Genomic DNA, 22,378 nt, shown 5'->3' on the forward strand with positions numbered 1-22,378 from the left:
CCGAGGACCCAGCCAATTATGGACTGAAACCTCTACTAACTGTGAGCTGAAATAAACGTTTCCCCCTTTAACTTTAGGTGTTGGTATTTTAGCAATGAGAAAAGTAACTAAGCCCCAAATAATGACTAACAGCTCACCATGAAGAAAACCTTCCAGGAGACTAGCATAAGCTAAGTCCAGGGGACTTCCCATAACCAACTGCTCAGGGTTTTTTTATTTGTAAAAAATAATTATCCAGAAAACCTACATGTAAAGTGGTAGAAGAAAAGCACACCAGCTGTGTTGGATAGTTTTGAAGGTTAATTTCTCTGGATTAATGCATGCAGAGATAGCTGGTAAAACTGCATTTCTAGCAGGGTATTGTGGCACAGACCTGTAATCCTAGAGTTTGGGAAGCCAAAGCAGGAGTAGCATTTTGAGTTTCAGGCAGCCTGGACTATGAAGCAAGATCTTGTCTCAAAACAAAAAGTCAGCATTTCTAGGTTTATCCATAAGGATGTTTCTGAAGATCAGCCAGTGAGTTGGTAGACTGAGGGGCAAAGATCTGCCCCCAACATGGACAGGCATCACTCAGTTGGAACCAATGGAATTCAGAAGCAGGTGGAAGCAAAATTCTCTCTTCTGGAGACAAGATGCCCTTTTCAATCTGCCCAAGACATCAGAATTCCATGTTCTATAGCTTTTGGACTTTAGGACTTGCATCAGTTCAAGTGCAAGGCCAAAAAGATCTTTGGCCTTGGTCTGAGATTCATACCATCAGCATCCTTGTTTCTGAGGCCTCTGGATTTAGACTAAGCTATACTACTGGCTGTCCTGGGTTTTTTTAAGCTTACAGATTGCCTACCATGGAACTTCTCAGCCTTCATAATCCCCTGTGAATCAATTCCCCTAATAGGGACCCTGTCATCTATCTATCCATCTCTGTATTTAACACCTACTGGTTCTGTCTTTCTGGAAAAGCCTCAGATACTAGCTATACAGAAAAATCCACTGAGGCCCTCATTTTAAATTTTAAATAAATAGTAAAATCCTGGTGCACAAGGGCCAAGGACAGAGCTCAGTGGCACAGTACCAGTCTGGCAAGCATGAGGTCATGAATTCAATTCTCAGGACCAAAACAAAGCAACAATGGCAACAACAACAACAACAAAAACTCTTTTGCACAAGTCAAGAAAATCAATAGTATAAAAGACAAGGATTAAGATCAAAACAGAGCAAATGACTCTGGAATAAGGACAAATAATTCAGGGGAGAGAAATGTAATTAGTATCTACAGAAAAATCCGAGACAGAATTGTACTCATACACCAAAAAAAAGGATACTGTGTCCTCTCTTACATGGTGGTCACCCTCATACTAGGGGGTGTATTCCTTCCTACTTTTACTGGCCCGAATTTCCTCTGTAGAGCCTGTTTCTTTTTCTACCCTTAATAAAACTTTGCCATTGTTAATAAAAAAGAAACAGGATACTATGAAAAAGGAACAATTATAAACCAAAAAAGAGCTTTAGACACAGAATATCTGTCAGAGGCAGAGACTGACATTAGTGGCAGAGAGAAGCTGGTGGCAGTAGAGAGATATAGATTTGGGGTCCATCAATATGACCCTGCTCAGGTTTCAGCATTTTTGTTTTCAGTTCTGTGGACTGAACACAGGTCCTTTATACTGAATACATCCACAGCCCACTTTTTATTTCTTATTTTGAGATACAGCTAAATAGTCTGGACTGGGATGAACTTCTGATCATCCTGCTTCAGCCTCCCAAAGTTCAGGGATTACAGGCATATACTACCAGGCCTGGCTATGTTTTTGGAAGTTTAAACTTCATTATTGCCTATTAATCCCAAGGCATACTTCCAAGGGTCTCCCTTTCTGGTTGGCTTGTTCCTGACCTTCTGTCTTCACCTGGTCTGCCCTGGCACACAGAGAAGCCTTCTCTGTTCACAAATGTCCTCAATATAGATATCATGTTAGATCCATTATAAAGGCCTCTCTCACCCATGAGCTCTTCTAAGCCCCATGGGTTACACTTTCCCTATTCAGTAGATGCAGAAACTAAAATTTACACACAATTAACGGTGGGTTTAGGGTGGCCCCATATTTCTAGTGCTAACTCCAATGTCTCCCCCATCTTGCCTAACTCCTGACGTCACCCAACCTTCCTCAGCCACCCACACTATTCTCATCTGAGAGTCTCTTAGTAGGCTGAGACTTGGGAATTACTCACAATAACTGGATTTTCATGTTTGATTATATATCCTTCTGGAAAGGAAGGCAGCTCCGCTTCATACTCTAAAGAAAAGGGAGAAAGTCTTCAATTTTATATTTCATTGCAGTTTGTGATGTTATGTCCTTTTCACTAAGAAAGACAATCATAATTTTATTTCAGCTGGTACTTTACAGAAACGAAAAACAATGGGCTGTTGCAGGTGAATACTTAATATGGATAAGCCACTTTGTTTAAAATAGATGAGATGAGATGGTCTCTCACATGAAACAGCCAGGCTTTATATAAGAGTCTGAGACTTTTCCAAAGAACCTATGACTTAGATTTTGCTCAAACATATCTACAAGAAATAAGGGGAAGGATATGATAGGGAGGGTGGTTAAGAGAAGAGGACAGTAGCACTGACTACTACTAACTACTACTACAGAGACTAACAGAGAACATTTCACCCTGAGTGCTGCCCTACTGCTGAGAGGGGGACAGAAAATGTGCTTGGGGTAGACATAGGTCCATCCTTAAAGGAAAGACTAGCAAACAGAATTCTGGAAAGTCTAGTGTTTTAAAGGCAACTGCACATTCACGCTGCAATGATGAAGAAAAATAAAGTTCCTAAGTAAGATGGCACTGATGGAATGCAATGTACTGTATATCAGTTTTATTAGTACTAGATTACTCAACCTTTTTTTTGAACTCTTAAGTTTTTGCTTCCTTACAACAGCTAATTCTGTATGGCAAGTTATAGCAGTTGCTGTAGCTTGGATCTAGAATGTCTCTCAAAGGCCCATGTGCTTAACACATGGCACATTGGGAGGTGGTGGAATCTACGAGGCGGGGCTGATGGGAGGCCTTCCTGTCGCTGGGGATGTGCCTTTGACAGGGAGAGGAAGAGTGAGGCTCCAGCCTCTTCCTTCTCCTTTGCTGCCTGGCCATGAGAATAATGGTTTTGCTCTGTCGTAAAGTCCCTCTAATGTGCTGCCACACCAACAGGCCTGTAAGTAACAGGACCAGTCAACCATGTACTGAAATGTTAAAAATTGCAAGCCGAAATAAACGCTTTGTCTTGGTAAGTTGATTATCTCAGGAAATTGTTACAGTGAGATAAAGTAAACATATCCTTTATCCTTCCTCCCCCTCAAGGTATGTCCTGAGATGTCTGTCAGATGCTTAAAGTCACAGATTATGCTGAATATTACAGAGGTATGTTTTTTCTATTCATATATACTTATGATAGTTTAACATAAATTAGACACAATAAGAGATCAAACAATAACTAATAATAAAACAGAACAAGTCAGGCACAGTGGCAACTTAGTAAGTGAGCAATTTAGCAAGACCCTATCTCAAAAAATAATTATGATAATCTTGTAAGTTATTTACAATTACGAATTCTGTTTGAAAAAAAAATTCCTTATAAGAACATTTTCAGACCACAGTTGATTGCACACTAAAATAACAAGAAGTAAAATCTCAGAGGAGTACTACTGTACTACAAATTTAGGGATTTAAAGCAATACAAATTTCATTATGGTTCCCTTGAGCTAAAAGTCTTGGGATAGAGCTGGGTATATTAGCACACATCTGTAATCTCAGCTACTCAGAAGGTTCAGGCAGGAGGACCACAAATTTGAGGTTAGCCTGGATGTGTTAGTCACTTTCTTGTTGCTGAGACAATATTGGACAACCACAACTTAAAAGGAAGAGTTTTATTTTGGCTCTTGTTTCAGTTGGTTGGCTCCAAGGCAGGAGAATATGACAGAGGGACATAGCAGAGGAGAGCTGATCATGGTATGGCAATGGGGAAGGGGAGAGAGAGACAGCGAGAGAGAGAGAGAAAGGAAGAAGAGAAGGAGGAGGAGGAGGGAAGGAGAGAGAGAGAGAGAATGGAGAAGTCCAAAAAAGAGATAATCTCCTAGGTCACACCCCCAGTGACTGCTTTTTCCTACCAGACCCACTTCCTAACAGCAAGTCAGCTCTACCACTCTCATAACCCACTCATCTTCCTAAGGTCCGATGTCTGAGCACATGAGGCTTCAAGGGATATTTAGAACTAAACCATAACACTTGGCAACTTAGTGAGATCCTGACTCAAAATTTTTTAAAAACTGAAAAGTTTTAGGGAAGTAGTTGGGTTCTAGGGAAGAAGTCTTGGGTTCAGTCCACAGGGATACTCCCCTCCCCAGGCACGCATGCACATACACAGTGTCATTTGGGAATGGATTCAGGTCCCATTTGGCTTGAAGGAAGGCACCAGCCATGCCTGTGATTTTATCGGAGAATCAGGGTCCTTTCCTGAGCTCACTAGTTAGTAAAATTCAGTTTCTCAGGTTGCAGGTTTGAAGTCCCTGGTTCTTGTCAGCTGTCAGCTAAAGGCTACTCAGTTTCTAAAGGACCTCTTGGAGTCCTTGCCAAAGGCAGTGCAAAATGGCTATTGGTACAAGCCCAACGAGTCTCGTAGGTTGAACTCCTGACTTCTAACTTCTTCCAAGGGCTTGCCTGATTAGTTCAGGCTCACCCACAATAACCTTCCTAATTCAAAGCCCACTGATTAAGGACTTTAAATACATCTGGAGAATATTTTCAAAGCATACCTGGGTAGATGATGTTTGACAGAGTAACAAAGGGATATATGCACTGGAAGATGAAAATCTAGGGGCATGCTAGAATTTTGCCTGCCATACCACACCAGCTGCAGCTCTGCTACCATTTTTCCCATTTGGGCAAGCAGGTGAATTCCCCATTCTTCCTCCATGGCCTTGAGAACCACTTGAGATAACATGAAAAGTGTTTGAGTTTAAAACATATACAATAGCCAGGCGTGGTGGCTCATGCCTGTAATACCAGCACTTGGGAGGCTGAGGCAGGAGGATCGTTGAGAGTTCGAGACAAGCCTCGGCTACAAAGTGAGCTCAAGGCCAGTCTGAACTGCATAGTGAGACCCTGTCTCAAAAAGACAAATATATATATATGTCAAATTGTTCAAGCATAGAACTTTTGAATTCTCTTTCTCTTCATAATTCCATCTATTTCCCCCTTATCTAAATTGTGTAAAAACTAAAGCTATCTTCACTAATAGATTGTAGGTTTGGTGAGGAAAGTACCTGGGTTTGTTTGTGCAGCTGTGTCTCCAAATACTTGTTGGATGAATATGGAGTGGCTAATAGACACATAAGACACAGTTCAGCAAGAAACCATTAGATTCACTCATTCTTATCTACTGAGAGCCCATTACAAGCCAGAAACTAACCTAGGAGCTGAATATTGGGCCTTTCAGTACTACTATATATATGATACACTACATTTATTTAACAAGTATCCTGCTGGTGGGCATTTGGGTTATTTCCAATTCATTATTGCAAGCAGTACTGCAATGAGCAGCTTTATAAATATATCATTGATCTGAATGGAAGTATCTTTGTAGGATTAATTCTTATAATTATTCTGATAAAGAAAAAAGTTACCATTTGGGCAAATGGCCAAACTTTCCTACAGAAAGTTTACATCAACTTCTATTCCTAACAGTGAAACCGCCTCTTTCTCTAAGGTATATTCAATCTCACATGTTTGAAATGAACCTTTTCTTTACATTTCTTTGCTATTTGCACTTTTTCAGTGAAATTTCTTAGTTCTGTTAAATTTGATAGAAAAGACAAATTTCTACATCATGTGACCACCAAAGATACACAGTTGAAATTATTATGAAGTATAGGAAAATACAGTAGCTGCAGTGCAATCAGATGTTTATTTGAAGATTTTGAAATGTTTAAGAAAATATAGCATGTTTGAAAATGTCAGTTTCACCTTATGATTTCAATTTTAATATAATTAATTACAAACTTGCTAGTATACTAAAAGGTACAAGTGAATTTAATTGTCTGTACATAGCAATGAACTCTTTAAAATCATTTACCAGTTTGCCTTTTTTATTTCAGTACTGGGGCCTTCACACAGAGTTACATGAGCTACAACCCAGCCTTTAATTTTTTAAAAAATCTTAAGGCAGAGTTTTGCTAAGTTACCAAATTTCCCAGGCTAAGATTGAAGTTGCAGTCCTCCCACTTCAGCCTCCCAGAGGGCTGGTATTTATAGGCCTTGGGCCAAACACTCAGCTGATTCATTTAATTTCTAAGAGTTGCTCTGATGGTCAGAGAAATTTGCTCGTCTGATTTGTTCTGCATTGTAAGTGGTTAAGGAAGTTAGGTATGCTAAATTTATAACTTTATAATCTTTCAATTACTGAAACTTATAAATGGGATTAGAGAAACAATCTTATATGATTGTTAAATGAACTTAAAGAACAAGTAGGAACAGTAGCTCATTTTGTACAACACTCTGTAAGTAGAATCCACAGAAATGGGCAAATAAACATAATCATGCAAAGTAAAAGAGAAATATGTAAGATGAATCCCCAGTTTCTGAACTAGACAGTTGAGTGAATGATGGTAATATTCACTGCAATGTAATTTGTTGTGTCTAGAATTGCCTGGAATCATGAATTTGTTGGTGTCTGGGTCATGCCTGATCCTCCACTGAAAACAGTTCCCAGCCCTGGCAAATACATGTTTGAAAGCATGAGAGAAACTTCTTTAAGAAATGAAGTAGAAACTAGTCTACTTTGAGCTGACAAGGGAACGGAAACGGAAGTGGTGTGAACAAGAGCAGTGTGTTTTTTCTGGATACTTGGCTGAGGGGAAGACGACTTAACAGCTGAATGGGCTCTGAGAAGATGGGGCGCGGTAGGAGGAAGCAGATCCCTGGGGGTGTGCCTGTGATGGGTACATTGCTTTCCCTCTCTGCTTCCCAGCTCCCAAGAGGTGAGCAGCTTTCTTCTGATCCCTCTTCTGGCATGTTTCTGCCTTGACAAAGGACAAAAGCAATGGGGCCAGGGAATGTGGTCTGAGCCTTTCAAACAATGAGATAAAATCTTTCTTTCTCTAAGTTCGTTGTCTCTTCGTCGCCAGGTATTTTGTTACAGCAACAGAAAGCTGACTAGTGCAATACCAAAGCCTAGATGGGGGGGGGGGGCTAAGAGGTGAATAGTGGGGTGAATACTTCCTCCACATATACAGACACAAATATTTATGTTGGCACAAAGAAATTACTAAATGCCTGATTCTTCTCAGTGAATGGCTTCCATACCAAGTGTTTTCACAGCACATCTGAGAAAGAACTGATACCTTGGGACTGGTGTAGGGGCATGGGCAAAGTACTGATAGATGTCAATGGATGTGAGCAGTGCTGAGAATTAGCTGATGTCTTTCTCTGGTTTGCTCAGCTGCTGTGCTGAAGAACAAACATTGATTCAGAACTGATCCATGTTGGTATTTGGCAGGCGGGACAAGGGATCAGATTTTATCATAGTATGAGGGCTTCTGAGCTGCAGAGTATCTGATTAAGTGATGAATCAAGGACAGTAAGGAAGATATTGCTAAGGGTAATCACAGCAATAGAAAACAGAAAACTGTAAGCTCCAAATATTTACATGAGGTCTTGATTAAAACCATAGTTAAACATCATAAGTCACAAGCCAAGCTAAGATTTGGTTAGAAGCCTTGGAAAAAAAGTTTATTGGAACTACTACAAGTGCTTTTGAAAATACAAAGTCCACAGTCATCACTAGAAGAAGAGAGGCAAAAAGTGAAACACATAAATAAGTTATCAAAGAGGCAGGCATGCACACACACCACAAGAAAGAGCATGAACCAGGGAGCATAAAAGTCTTAAATTACCTGTTTACCTATATTGTATTTTGTCTTCACTGAAATTGGGTTCCTGGTAGGCCTGTGCCATCTAGTTATTTACTTTTTAAATAAGAGACATCCTAATAAAATGTAATGCTTAACCTAAAGATAGTATTACCACAAAAGCTTATTTTCATATTTCTTGTAAGAAACTAAATTTATTCAGTGTTACAGAAAGTGCATTTGTTAGATGTTTAAGAATTGGATTTAATCAGTTAGGTTAAAATAATCATGACAGTGTCTATGTATATAATTCACCATCTTTGATCTCATTAATTTCAATTTTTAAACTCCACTACTTTATAAATGGCATCAATTCACTTGATTCTCAAATAGCCTCCACATCCTCCATTTTTGCTTTCTTCCTACAGGCCTGATGTACCAAATAAACTGACTAAAACCACTCTGTGAGGTAGGTACAGTGATTCTTCTATAAATGAGATGAGCAACTCCCTCCACAATACCCTTTTACTAAGTTGTTATTATATAGAACTGTTTTACTTGGAGAAGTGAACACATTGGGAAAAAGCCACAATGTCTACCTTCAAACAGTTGAGTGGATTTTTATGGTAGAGTGACTGGGTTAGTTCCTTGGGTCATAGCAGCAAAGGGTAAGAAAGATTTTCTTTTCCAGTGCAATGTAATGTAGAACTTTAACCACTTAACAGTTTACCCTGAGTATCACTTGAGCAATTTGTTTACATACCATCCTGAGCATTTCAACCAGTTGATTCTTGTATTGAACAAATTTCATAAAGCTGTAGTTTTTATATTTCCTGTTGTATTATCTTACACAAATTAATGAAAAAAGTATGCAATTTTTGGTCACTCTGTATTTAAATAATCGGATTAGTAAGTGGGGAAGCACTGGATAAAGGCAGAAACAGGTCCCCTAAAATGGCCACTATTCTTTTCCTCTGTATTCTCTATTTCTTTCAACTCATCTTTCTCCTCCTCCTTCACATATCAGTGCATTTGTTCTTGTTCCCATTCAATAAACATTTAGACTTGCATAGTCTAATAACCACTTGTGGCTACTAAAATTAAGTAAGCAATTCAGTTCCTCAAGTAGGCTAAGTACATCTCTCTCTCTCTTTTTTTTTTTTTTTTTTTTTTTGGTCTTTTTCCCTTTTTATTGGTACCGGGGATCGAACTCACGACTGCCTGCTTGCAAGGCAGACGCTTATGCCGCTGAGCTAAATCCCCAGGCCCCAGCTAAGTACATCTCAAACGCTCAACAGCCCCACATGACTAGTATATTTGATGGCACAGATTAAGAAACTGTGTTGTTTCAGACACTCAAAATAGTGATGGTGGAACTGGGTGTGGTGATGAACACCTGTAATCTCATTACCCAAGAAGCTGAGGCAAAAAAGCACCTTGAGTTCAAGGCTAGGCTGAACATAGCAACACTAACCAAAAGAAGACAGTAATGGTGGCCACAAGCGTCTGAGTCCTTAACCTTGAAGGAGCTTACAGCCCAGTGAAGGAAAACAAAACACCCAACGCTGTTCACTAAAAACAGGTACTCAGCTGTTGTTGTAAATGAAAAGATTTGTTAAGCACCTTCTGTGACTATCTGGTTCCATCCTTCTACCACCACAAAACAAGGGCTGTTATTATGTCCGCTTTATAGATAAGACAGTAAGTTAAATAACTTGTCCAACGTAATTCAAAAGGATTGTAGGGCCATAAAAGCGTAAGTGAAACTGTTTGTAGGTGAGGAGTAAGTTTCTGACACAGCCTGATGATGGTGACACACACGTGTAATCCCAGCACTATGGAAGAGACATAAAGATCAGACCTTAGAGCCCAGTCTACAGAATTCAGCCTGTCCTTGTCTCAAAATATCAGTGCAAACTAGGGGTGATGATGCATGCCTGTAATCCCAGCCGTGGGTAGATTGAGGCAGGAGGATCATTGGAAGTTCAAGGACAACCTCAAATATCCAAAAACAGTATCAGTGTATCAGGTAGAAACAGGTCCTCGATTCAAGTTCCAGTACACCACAATAAAAATAAATAAATAAAAAAACTAAACTTGCAGCAAGAAGGGAATAAAATCCGTTTGCTACAAGGTACTCAAAGCATGCGCGCCACATATTAGAACCGCTTGGATGTTCAGATCCCCTGCACCTCACTGGAAGCAGTTTCCTTGTGCGTACAATGAGGCGGCAAGGCTGCGCGCTGCTGCCCAAGGGTCTCCACGTCCGCCACCAAGCTCACAATGGGCGCTCAGACCACGAGGCCCTTCCCGGGCCGCTCGGGACCCGCCCCTCTAGGCCAGTCCGGGCTGCCTACCCTCACAGATCTGCTCCCACAGATTTTTGCCTGGTGGCTCAGCGACCTGCCCAGGAGACACAGGCTCAGGAGACACAGGAGACACAGTGGGCACGGAGTTCGGGGTGGTGACCGAGTCCGCAGAGCCTGTGCAATCCTCACGCTGGGGTGCCCGACTAGACAACTGCGGCGTTGCCGCCATGCTTTTGGTTACCGAGGAAACCGCGTTCATCTCCAGGCGGCGACCCGGAAGGAGCCGGAACTCGCAGGGGCGGCCCAGCGACCTGAAATTGACTTCCGGGTCACGGCGGAGCGGGCTCTCACGTGGAGGCGGGGCTTTTCTTCCTGCAGGTGAGCGCCGAACAAGCTGTTCAGGGGGGCGCGCGGGGTTCGCGGATTGAGCCTGGGGTTTGCGAGGTGGCCAAGAAGGGGAAAGTAACGTCCTGTACTCCACAACCCACCCCGGCCTGAGGCCGCCACTTCCACGAAGTTCTCTCGCTTGAAACGCGGCCGGGGACCCTACGGAATCCCTCGCTGTATGTTAATACGGAAGCCTCGGCGCGGCCGCTCCAACCACCTGACCCCCTTAAGTCTTACTTGTGGGTGCGGTGGGAGGCGATTGGTGCCCGGGCTGGGTTAGAATCAGTATTTTGCCGCTTGCTGGTTCCGAGACCTAGGACTAGTGAATTAAGGTCTCCAAAGCCTGTGATGCGGAGTAGTCAAAACCAGCCCTCACAAGGTTTCCGCGGAAGTTTAAAGGCGCTTTTAGAAGAAGCATTTTTGTATGCAGGAGTTGCGTCGTAAGGCTCATTGCGTCTTCCTGGCTCATTGAAAGAGTGAATACGTTTTGGGTCGCAGGGGCTGAAGAGGAGGATGCTACAGGGTTCTGAATGCCAGAGATGGGGACAGAAGCGGATTAAGCAGACCTCAGACCTCACGTGGCTTTATTTTTATCAGCTCTCTTAACCATTCATTCCCTGCTTCTTCAAACGCGCTGGGCTTTCTTGACTCCATCCTCTCCAGGTCTGCACCTTCATTTTCTGCAAGCCCTTCTGTTTACATGTCAGTATTTCGCGGGGTCTTGTCTTGAGTTTTGTTACAGGCTTGATTTCCATCCATATAGTACTGTTCAGGTCACCTGTGTCTACACAGTCACTCCTGTGCCTCAGACACATCTATCCACCTGTCTGGATATTTTAAGTCATCTGCCCAAGACTGTCTCTTCACTTGGATTGCACAAGCTGAAAACATGTTTTTTCAGAAAATATTGGTAACTGGTAGGGCAGGTTATATGACTTCTATCACCTTCTCAGAGTTCTTGCTCTTACATCTGCATCTTTGATATTATGCTATGTTCTCTCAAATCTCCCAAGTTTTTGATGGCTAGTTTATGAATCTTGTCATCTCTGTAGGTCTTGCAGCATTCATTCAGTGAGTATTCAGTTACTGCTGTGTCCCAGACACTAAATACATCAGAAAACAGAGTGAGCAGAAATAAATGAAAAAGTTACATATTCCTTGACTCCCCAGGTGCTTCTGGAAGGGATTATGAATGAATTTGAGTTATACCTCAGGCCTGGCTCTTTGAAACCGCTAACAGGAGCCAAGACCAGTGTGAATCCTCTAGGCTCTGAGCTCAGGATAGAGAATCTCCTGGTCTTTCCTTCCCATCATCTAAACTTCCAAGGAGGAAGGTACTTTTTTTTTAGATTTCCTGAATGTCTCCATGACATCTGACTCTGGTGCAGGAGTGGCAGAAACTGAGCTGTTAGCTGGAGTTAGCAAAGTAGCCTGGATAGAAGCTGAAGTGAATTGATCATGGCAACCCCTTTTCACAGGTGCTCCTATTTATCCAAGCAGTGCAAGGCATTTTCAGTTATCATTACCAATCATTAGATGTTAGCAATCAGTTTGAAATGTAAAAAAACAATGCAACAGGCTTGCAGTCTGGATGTTGCACCTGACATGAGCAACTTTTGTTTAGTCCCCTTATGAAGGGGGACACTGCGGCCCAGAAGAGCCAAGGGTAGGAGTATGTTTGAGCCACCATTTCACCAAATTATTTAGAATCCTAACTGATGCTTCTTTTGCTGTACCTTATGGGAAGACAGCTAGGAAGTTGTAAAAGTTACTTGGCATAAAGGTGGAATACTCATTTCTAAACTCAAAAGAGTGTTCAGATGAGCCAGAATAGGGGGTTAATTGGGCTGCTGTTGATCCTTCTGGTGGGAATTGGCAAGGATTGACCTCGGAATTTTTGTTTGCTGTATTCAGTAAAAAATCAAGGATAGCAGTTGGTTTATCTGGCTTGCTCCCAGTATCCTCAGTTGCGTACCCAGGATAGGCTCTTGATAAATGCCTGTTGAATGAATGACTGTGTATAGAGCTTTGAGGAGGAGAGAAAAAGAGACAATAAAAACTCTTTACATAGATTATCTCATTTACACTCTCTAATAACCCTTCAAGCAAGAGGTGTTAATCACAACCCCACTCCCATTTTCCAGATGGAGAAACATGTTTGGGGAAATTAGGTGACTAAGCAGTTTAGATTTTGAACCTAGGGCTTTCTAAATTTAAACTTCCTGCTACTTCTAGCAGATTTCCCATTGCTTCAAAGTAATCAGCCCTTTTTCCAATTCGCTAATATTTTAGACCACCTACTTAGGTTTTGTGCAGAACTTAGTAGAACTGAGCACTGGGGGCTGGATATGGTGATAATTTATACCATTTCTTTTTTCAGAAATGATCACCAAGACCCAGAAAGTAGACCTGGACCCTGGGCTCCCAGAGAAAAAGAAGAAGAAGAAAAAGGTAGTGAAAGAACCAGAGACTCAATATTCAATTATAAATGATGGTAATTATTTTGCTGGTACTTCTCCTGTGAGGGCCACATCCCCCTCTAGGACTGTGAGCCAAGAGCATGCACCTGATACACCCTTGGTGAAGAAAAAAAAGAAAAAGAAAAAGACAGGCCACAGCACCCTTTGCGGGGAGCTCCCAGAATCTGAGCTCACATCACAAGTCAGACAGATAGAGAAATCACCCAGCTCCAGGAAACAGACCTGTGACTACTTGGAGTCCTTCAGTGGAGAGAAAAAAAAGAAGAGGAAATCCTTGCCTTTGGCCACATCACAGAGCTCAGAGCGAAAGACCTCCCCTGACCCCAGACAAGGTGAGGAGGCAATCAGAGTTGGCAAGAAGCTGAAAAAACACAAGAAAGAAAAAAAGTCCCAGGATACCGCAGCCTGCTCCATCCAGGACTCTTTGCTGTGTGAGGTGGAAGGTGCTGTGTATGGACACACAGTGGGGAAAGAGGCCGAGGAGCAGGCGACCTTAGGACAGAAGCGGAAGAAGGGCAGATCCACAGAACACAGTGGAAGAGTGAAAAAGAAGAAGAAGAAAGTCCACCAGGAGGAAGACTCCCTACTAAGCCACTCCCAGCTCTCCGGGTCCATGGAGACCAGCCCTAGGAAAGAAAAGAAGAAGCCCGCCAGAGTTGAGGTTCTAGAGTACATCCCAATAGGAGATCACCCTACAGACCCAGTGAAGAAGAAAACAAAGGCTAAGAAAAAAGTAGAACAGCCAGTTGTTGAGCTGGCTCAGAAAAGGAAGAAAAAGAAGAAAAAAGAGAATGTGGTAGCAGCAGACCCTTGGAAGGAGGTAGGTTTTCCTTCAGAAATGCATCTTGCCTTTGGAGAGTAGGAGCAGATACTGGGAGTGTTATATGTACATCTGAATGAACATTTGCACATGCATAGGCACTTAGACTTTTATCTTCCAAAACCCTGGGGGAAGTGTTGTTGGCACATAGAATTGGAAAGAGTATGAGTTATCTAGCTTCAGCTATGGCTGTCATACGAGTTTGCACACTAGTGTAGGTATCTCCTACACTCCTGTCAAAGCTTTGCATAAATTCTGATCCTCAGCAGTCAGATTCTTAATAATTTAGATCAGTTTTTCAGGTGAATTCTGTGATTTATGAACTCCTGCTATATGCTAAAGGTCTAAGCTCAGTACACGTGATGTAAGAATCAAATACATTTACATAACAGGAGATGACTGTGTGTCTGTGTATTTAACTTAGTTTTAGTCCTAGTTTCCATTGTGCTTCCCAACCCTTGCCTCATGACTTTCATTCTAATAGTTTGACCACCTGCAAAGGAAGAATATTGGCCCCTCTGAATAATTACAGGAAATGTCCCAGGGCTATTGTCAGAGGTCCCAGTTGGGTCACTAGCAGGAAACCCTGATAGGAAGCCGGGTGTGAGTTATGTTGAGGGTGTCAATTCCACATAACCTTGTTGTTGTTTTCTTTTTGAGACAGAGTCTCACTGTGCAGCTCAGGCTGGCGTTGAGCTCACTTTGTAGCCTAGGCTGATCTTGAACTTGCAACGATCCTCCTGCCTCAGTCTCCTGAGTGCTCGGATTATAGGAGTGTGTCATCACGTCTGGCTAACCCTGGCCTTTGTGATCAAGAGGTGGGGGACATTTCCTGAGAGGAAAACTGGAATCTTACTACCAGAAGCAAAGGAGTGGACAGTGGCTTGGTGACAACATGGAGATCTGCTGTGTCCTTCCTGACAGGCCTCCTGAAGCATAGACAGGGATGCTAGAGAGCCAGGCTGGTGATCTCCTGACCTATAGCCTTTACTTGCTGGGCCCCTGCCAGGACTAGACCACCACTTCTGACCTCATGGTGTATGGGTGGATGGACATGGTGTATGTCCTGTCATGTGGTGTGTTCTATCACAGTGACTGTCATTTCCTAAGAGTTTACTGCGTGCCTAGGCAGTGAGAAGTGCTGTCCTTGTGTTGACCTGTTTCATCCACCTACCAGTGTGGTGAGGTAGCTACTCCTGTCATCCTTCTAACAGACAAGGAGACTGAGACTCAAAGGAGCAAGGAGGACCCTATCCAAGGTCACCCAACTGGGGTGAAGAGGGGTTGGGATTCAAACCCAGACTCAGGTTCCTTCTCAGAATCCTGTGGACCCTTTCCTAGAACCCAGTCCTTAAAGCCCAGGAAATGACTGTCTTCCATGAGACAGCCCTAGGTTCTGTTTACAGCAGAGATGAAATAGGGCCACATGAAGGCTATCTGTACACCCTTTGTAGCCTGGATTTTCCACTATTTCTTTTTTGTTTTAACTTTTTGCAGCAGGGATGAACCCAGGGCCTCATGCATGCTAGCCAAGTGCTGTACTTCTGAGCCACATCCTAGCGCTTGGATTTTTTTGTGAACAACTATCCCTAGCTATTGTGCACTTGCTAGAGGCCAGCCTCGCCTGGCGAGGAACCTGGTTAATACCAACTGGTGGGATCTGTGCCAGCCCACTGGAGCTCATCCCTGTGCCCTGCACTCAATTTGCCCTGACTGGTGCTGCAGGAGGTGGTCTGGTTGCTGATTTTGCTTTCCCTTCACCATTAGGTTTGGTTTCTCCACTGTTTGTCTTTAGAAAGTTAGAGCCAGGAGAAATTCAGAGGCTTTGAGCTCTGCCCATTCAAATCTAGAAACCCCTCCCCCAGGAGCCCAAGGAAAAGAGTCCTTTCTTGCTCAGCATCTCCTACAGTGCGAACTCTGCCTCCAGGAGTGGCTTATGGATCAGAGAGAAGCATCTTTTTCTTCCATAGCGAGATGGGTGATGTAAGGCAAGAGAGCATCCTTAAGGCATCACATGGTACCAGGTGTCAGGCAGTACACGCCTGGGGTAAAGACCCATAAATTGTTAGCAGTTGACTCTAATGATAGCTAGAGGAAGGTGGCCAGTTTGAGATTTCACTGTTAGGACATCCTGGGGACTATGGTGAATATGGTTAGGTGGCCCAGTGAAAATAGCCTGGAGCTGAGGCCTGCAAAGGCTTTCACTGTCCCTACTGAGGGAATGACACGTGCAGAGGCCCAGCAGCAGAGCCGGGTGAGCAGGAGCAATGGCAGTGCGAAGGTGGGCAAGGCCACATGATATAGACCCACGGAGGCCTGAGAACCAGATCGGAGCTTCTAATGGGTTTAGGATAGGAAGAGACAGGGTCCCACTGAGATTTTAAAGCACTGAAGCCACAGTACTTAATGGACCTAGGAAAAGAAGTGGCTACCAGGACTTAGGACTGGCACTGTAAAGGAGACATTCAGGTGGTCTGCTCCTGGCAAGACCCAGAAACCACTGCTGCATCCCCTGGCCTCTTTGTCAGTCCTCCCATGTTATCAGTAGGGCTTTTGGCCACTCTCACTGTTTGGGTGTCACTGTGGGAGATCAGATGACATAAGTAGTAGAAAAGGTCATACACTCTGACCTGAGTCAGGAGACCTGGTTAGAATCAGCCCTGTCTCTGAGTGGTGGGGTGATCTCATTTTGGTCACTTCCTTCTCTGGGTCTCAGTTTCTTTGTCAGAAAGGGTGGTGTTACTGTTTTAGGGAAAAACGTGGAGGAAGGTAGGCAGGGCTTTGTCAGTGACAGCTAGGTGGCAGGGCTGGAGTGGTGCTGTGGTCTGGGGTCTGTTTTGGACTTTGCCATGACCTTGCCCTGCTGGCTGCTATGGTAGAGGCCATTCACTGTATACTGGAACCTCACCTTCCTCCTTCTTCTCACTCAGGAGCCAGACACAGACCTGGAAGTGGTGATGGAGAAGAAAGGCAACATGGACGAGACACACATAGACCAGGTTTGGCTCTCCTATTGCCCCCAGCCACCTCCAGGAGGCTCAGGTCCCAAGATCCTGGTCTGCAAGGCACCAGCAACCCCAAAGACCACATGACCAGCATCTGTGGCACACGTCCAGGGGCAGGGAACTCATGCTCCCACCCCATGCCCAATGACCCCACAGCTGTTGAGGCTGTGGCTGAGGGGCACCTGATGGGTGTTTTTCTGTAAGCCACTGCAGAATGCTAGGAAGGGATGTCTCCATGACTGCAGCGAGGTGCACAGGTTGCCATCCCCTGGGTTAATTCAAGAACTTTTGGAGGAGATGTTCTGTTTTAGATCGGCTTCTGCTTCTGTTTCTGCTGTGCATGGATATTCTGCAGATATGTTTGGTGTAGGAACAAAATTTACTGGAACTGGGGATTTGTTTGACACTAAGTCCCAGACCTGGTAGGATTGAGGGATAGCTTCAGAGGCCTGACCTTGAACCATGCTTTACCATGGGACCTGAGCAGGCCTTGGCCACACTGATCTTCTCTTTCAACCTTGTGGAGGAAGAATCATGACTGCACACTGGTCTTGTGAGATTGCACTGGAGACCGAGTGAGATAATGAACATGAATTGGCAGGGCTGGCCTCACAGCCGTGCTTGATACATGGCTACTGTTTCCGACTTTGACCTCCCTTGGGTGAGCCACTGCAAAGAGCTGCCCTAGTGCCTGGGGGAAAACAGCAGGGTGTGGGGTGAGATGGAGGGGTCCTATCTCATGGCTCCCCCACCCCAGGAGAGAGAAATCAAGGGAGCATTTAGAAGTGAGCTGAGTCTGAGGACTCAGAAGAGGTAGGGCAGAACCCAGTCTGCTTTGGGACATTGAGAGCTCTCCTTAGAGGGGAGCCTTCCTAGTGAGGCCAAGAGAGTGAGTGGGGAGACAGTACTGGAGCCTCTCTGCAGAGCACAGTCCCCCTTGGTCCCCCAGGCTTAAGGCTGGGCCAGTGCCGCTGGAGCTGCTGTAGTGGGCTGGCATCATGTGCAGGGCTGTGATGGCCTGCTTGTCCAGGCCCAGGCCTTTCCTACTCCCCTCAGGTCCTGAGGACACAGCAAGAGCTGTGTGCAGAGCTCTTCGTTCTGTAGTTATTTGTGCCTATTGAATACAGATTCTAAGACAGTATCTGATCATTGGGAGACAATTGCAGTGTGACCCAACTTTTCCCTCTTTTTCTTAGAAATACTAAAAAGATTACGTTTACAAATGAATATAACACACTTGGAGGTGAAGAAAATTACCTGAAATCTTACCCTTTGTGCTGCTAGTCAATGTAGCCCTGCGTGTCCTTCCAGATTTTTCAGCTGTAACTGTGAATTTAACAGTATGCTATGTAGGTTGTTCTTTTTAACTAATTTTAATTGCACTTGCTTTTCCTTCAAGCACATGCACATCTGTTAACATCCTTGCACATCAATAGTGTGACTTCAGGGGCAGGAGGTTTAGCTCAGCGGCATAAGCGCCTGCCTTGCAAGCAGGCAGTCGTGAGTTCGATCCCTGGTACCGATAAAAAAAGACAAAAAAATAGTGTGACTTCACTGGAGGGATGGACCTTTATTTTCTCTCATTCTACAGCTGTCACCTTGACTCATGTTTAGTAATTTTAAATTGTGTAAGAGGTCTATCACTTGAGAGCCATCGGCAGATTAAAAGGGAAGAAAACGGATGGCGCATTGCAGGAAATAAAATTACACCTGGGCGCTGGGGCAGGAGAAAAGGCCCCAGAAGCATTTGTATGGAAGAGCAGGTTGTTGGTGCTCAGTGGATCACCTGTGAATGAGACCTCCCTACTGTGTGCTTGGGGCACTGCTGTGTAGATATTTCTGCTTTTCCCCTTTCCCCTTAAATAGCTGACATTCTGTTGTAGATAGTCAGACCAGTGTTCAGAAAGGTTAAATGATTTACCCAAGGCTACATAGCTGGTTATAATGTCAGTACCATTGGCACTGGATTCAAATTGGCCTGTGCCTGGCTCTGCAGCCTTTCTTTTATAGAAAACAATGTTCTCATCACAGAAATTAACTACGGTGTCCTGCACAAGACCACAAGGCAAGCTGGGCATGGTGGTGCATGCCTATGGGCTGGTGAGTTCAAGGCCATTCAGCCATCCTAAACTACACAGTGCTAAGTTGTCTGGAAAAAAAAAAAAAAAACCAAACCAAAACAAAACCCACAACCCACAGGGTAGTGGCACTGCATTTTTGGGAACCTTTCCATCATAATGGCTACTATAAACCAAATTGTTACAGTGATTCGGGAAGATGAGTTGTTTTTAACAAATTCATCCTCAAGAAACTGCAAGCTGGGCATTGTGGTACTTGTGTATAATCCTAGTCTTCTGGGAGGCTGAAAACAAATTCAAACCCAGTTTGGGCAATTTAGTGACCTAGCAAGACTGCATCAAAATAAAATTTAAAAAGGGCTGGGGATGTAGCTGAGTGTGAAGGCCCTGGGTTCAATCCCAGTACCACCACCAAAAAGAAAGAAAAAACCCTCTTGGGTGGATAAATGAGGCCTGTGCATCTCAAGTCCAAGATCCAAAGCCCTGAGAGGGTGATTCTGACAAAGCCTTGCACGGAGTCTAGCAGAGGGTCTCTGCCTTCCACAGCACATCCGTTGTGCATTTTAAGGTCAGAAGTAACGTCTCCTCTCTTCTCCTGTTGTCACCTTGTTAGGTGAGGCGAAAGGCCTTGCAAGAGGAGATTGATCGGGAATCAGGCAAGACAGAAGCATATGAACCCAGGAATTGGACGGTGAGTTTTGTTCGGGATCTCTGATGTGCCTGGTCCGAAGCCCACTGGCTTGCTGCCTCTGCAGTGGTCAGAACTGAGCTACCTTCCTTACTTCGGAAAGGGGTGCCTGCCTGGTTAGCTGGCTGGGTGAGAAAAGCTGCCTGGACCCTTGACTCCAGGTGTGTTTGAATGGAGGCATCCTGTGGATTAATCACGGGGGACACATTTCAACAAGCTCTTTCTAGCAGTGGGTGGTGCATTTGGAGGGCTGTTAGGAGGGCGTAGGAGAGAGGAGGTGGGAACAGTGGCAGGCATCTCAGGACTCGCTTAAGATCCAGTCAGAGCCCAAGAAATTAGGACAGGTATGAGGCCAGCTCTTGGGTCAGTCATGAAGCTGGGCTGCTGTGGGTGGCAGGCTGAGGCCCTGGTGAGTTGCTCCGACTTTCCCCATTCTTGAGCCATTCAGCTGAGTAACTTTACCCAATTTTGGAGTTCCTGAGTGCTGCTTTGGATCATAAGATCTGAGATGAATTACTGGCCTTTCCTTTTGCTAAATCTGAGTCTCTAGGCAAATACTTTCCCTCTCAGCTTGTTTCTACACCTTTGAAATGGGCCTCATGCCCTGTATGTGGAGTATGGACAAGAGCTTCATTGTGTGTCTTTCCCTCCATCCTCTAGAGCTGAGTGAAGCCGATAGGTTACCCTGATGGAGTAAGAGGAAGGACCTGATGGCAGGAGATCCTGGGGTTGGAATGCTGCATCCACCTGGCACTGCCCTTGGGACCTATTGAGGCCAGTGTGGGTTTCTAGGCTGGCAGCAGCCTGGATAGCAGCTGGCAGCATTGGGATGACCAGCTCACTGGGCAGAGCCAGCATCTGGTACAGGCCACTTTTGCTCTAGAAACTCCACTGAAGCTGTACTGATTGCCATATCTGGGCCACTGCAGGGGGGAAGATGTGTTACCAGCTCAGGGGAGCTGCAGTGACACCTTGGTTCTGATTATTCTTCCAGAGCCTCTTTAGGTGATGGATAAGCAGCTTGCAGTTGAGGGCCTGGGAGTTGTGGAAAGGTACGCTGTATTGTGTAGGGATGACCAATGCTCCTCAGAGGGCTCAGCTTATATAATAATGCAATCTGTGTTAGTGGCACTCTGCCTGGTGTTTTAACCAACTGAATTGCCCTTGGTGGGCCTGAGGTCCAGGAAAGGGAAGGGCTTTGTATTCAGGGAAAGTAACTTTTTTTTTTCTCCTAACACAGGGAACCCAGTTTGGCCAGTGGGATACTGCAGATTTTGAAAACAAGGAACGGAAACTGAAATTTCTCCAACTTATGGGTGGCTTTAAGAATCTGTCCCCTTCATTCACCTCTTCCCCTGGTATGCCTACAAGGCCCAACATGGCCCTCAGCAAGGCAGCAGCCGACACCTTGCAGCAGAAGTTGCAGCAGGACTATGACCGGGCCATGAGCTGGAAGTACAACCGGGGCGCTGGACTCGGCTTCTCTGCCACCCCCAACAGAGTCTTCTACATTGACAAGAATGCATCCAGGTCTGTCAGGTTGGATGATTAAACGCTAATGTGTTTCATCCAAACAGCTCAAATGGCTTTTCTGAGTTTCACAGATGAAAGTTACCTAGCAGCTGTCCAGGATGGAACACCTGTGGAGACCAAGAACAAACTGGACAGCTATTGTGTCCTGGGGGCTAAAACCTATTTTTTTTTTTTTTTTTTTTTTGTCTTTTTGTCTTTTTTCCTTTTTATTGGTACCAGGGATCTGGCACTTATGCCACTGCCCCAAAAACCTGTTTTCTCTGTTAAACCTTCCATCCCTGCAGTGACATGAGCATGGTAAATAATGGCAGCTGATAACTGGCATTTGTTGAGGGTATAGTGTGGCCCAGGCACACACACACAGTTTTTGCATTAACGTATTTAACCACCATTATGAAATGGGTGCTATTCATGAGGCAGCTGAGGTTCAGGAACAAGTAATAAAATTGCCCAGGGCTACTCACTGTTGAGTGTCATGTGTTACAAGGTTGTAGCCTAAGCCTGAAGTCACTAATCACTCTTACTATCCTTTTAGAGACTTTTATCCAGAATATTCATTGGAGATTAACTGATGGAGGAAACATGTTTTGTGGCCTGTCTGATTCTCATGAAGTGGAGTTAATGGGAATAGGAGACTGGCAACTCACTGTGCACAAGAGAGACGTAAGGTGCTACCAAGCAGACATGGCTGCCCTTTTCTTTGCTGCTGTATTTGCTGTCCTTCCCCACACTTAGATTTGACATATCTGGATGTTCACTGGACTCTGAACAAAACATTCTAGAAAGCAGTTACATGAATTGATGGCAAAGGACACCATGACTTCTGTGGTGGAGGCCAAATGCAAGGAGACACAGGCTGTGAGGATGGAACAATGTTGTTTCATCCTGTAGGGACAGGTTCCACACTTGGACTCCACAGCAAGCCTTGTAGCTCCAGGTATAATGACCTGATGACCACCTACCTTCACTCACTAGCCTTTTGCAAATTGCAGCCTAAGAGTATCCTTCTTGCCACAGCCACAGCACATCTCCCAGTTGAGCTCCTTGGATCTGGAAATGGTGTGAGTCTAGCTAAGCAGCTTTCAGGAAAAGGAGTTAAGTGGGGTGATATATCTGCCTTTCAAGTCCTCCTAGATGGTGTAGGCAACATTTAATTGCAGATTTTGGTGTT

The 22,378-nt window shown here is 44.3% G+C and overlaps 2 protein-coding genes across 12 annotated transcripts in view; one reads left to right on the forward strand and one right to left on the reverse strand.

Annotated features, from left to right (window-relative positions):
* Positions 1–10,475, reverse strand: part of Iqck (IQ motif containing K) — a 149,058-nt gene extending 138,583 nt beyond the window's left edge. For all 9 annotated transcript variants that reach the window (XM_063226593.1, XM_063226592.1, XM_063226590.1 and 6 more), the window contains exons 1-2: positions 10,265–10,475; positions 2,227–2,291 (exon numbers count right to left, since the gene is read on the reverse strand). In XM_063226593.1, coding sequence (XP_063082663.1) covers positions 2,227–2,291; positions 10,265–10,475 — 276 coding nt within the window. The remainder of the gene's footprint in view (positions 1–2,226; positions 2,292–10,264) is intronic.
* On the forward strand, positions 10,419–21,666 carry Knop1 (lysine rich nucleolar protein 1). 3 transcript variants are annotated; one of them, XM_003478177.5, is made up of 5 exons: positions 10,419–10,594; positions 12,984–13,903; positions 16,834–16,902; positions 19,600–19,677; positions 20,915–21,666. In XM_003478177.5, exons 1-5 carry the CDS (start codon positions 10,444–10,446, stop codon positions 21,224–21,226), a joined length of 1,530 nt encoding a protein of 509 aa, XP_003478225.3. In that variant the 5' UTR covers positions 10,419–10,443; the 3' UTR covers positions 21,227–21,666. The 3 variants fall into 3 exon arrangements, with proteins under 3 accessions (XP_003478225.3, XP_012997080.1, XP_005007562.1); XM_013141626.3 differs by lacking the exon at positions 10,419–10,594 and adding an exon at positions 10,602–10,779; XM_005007505.4 differs by lacking the exon at positions 10,419–10,594 and adding an exon at positions 11,085–11,266.
* Positions 21,667–22,378: the final 712 nt, after the last annotated feature.

This window comes from Cavia porcellus, unplaced genomic scaffold, assembly GCF_034190915.1.
Source record: "Cavia porcellus strain 051 isolate PalLab524CR breed Dunkin Hartley unplaced genomic scaffold, mCavPor4.1 scaffold_16, whole genome shotgun sequence".
In the NCBI taxonomy this organism is placed as follows: Eukaryota; Metazoa; Chordata; class Mammalia; order Rodentia; family Caviidae; genus Cavia; species Cavia porcellus.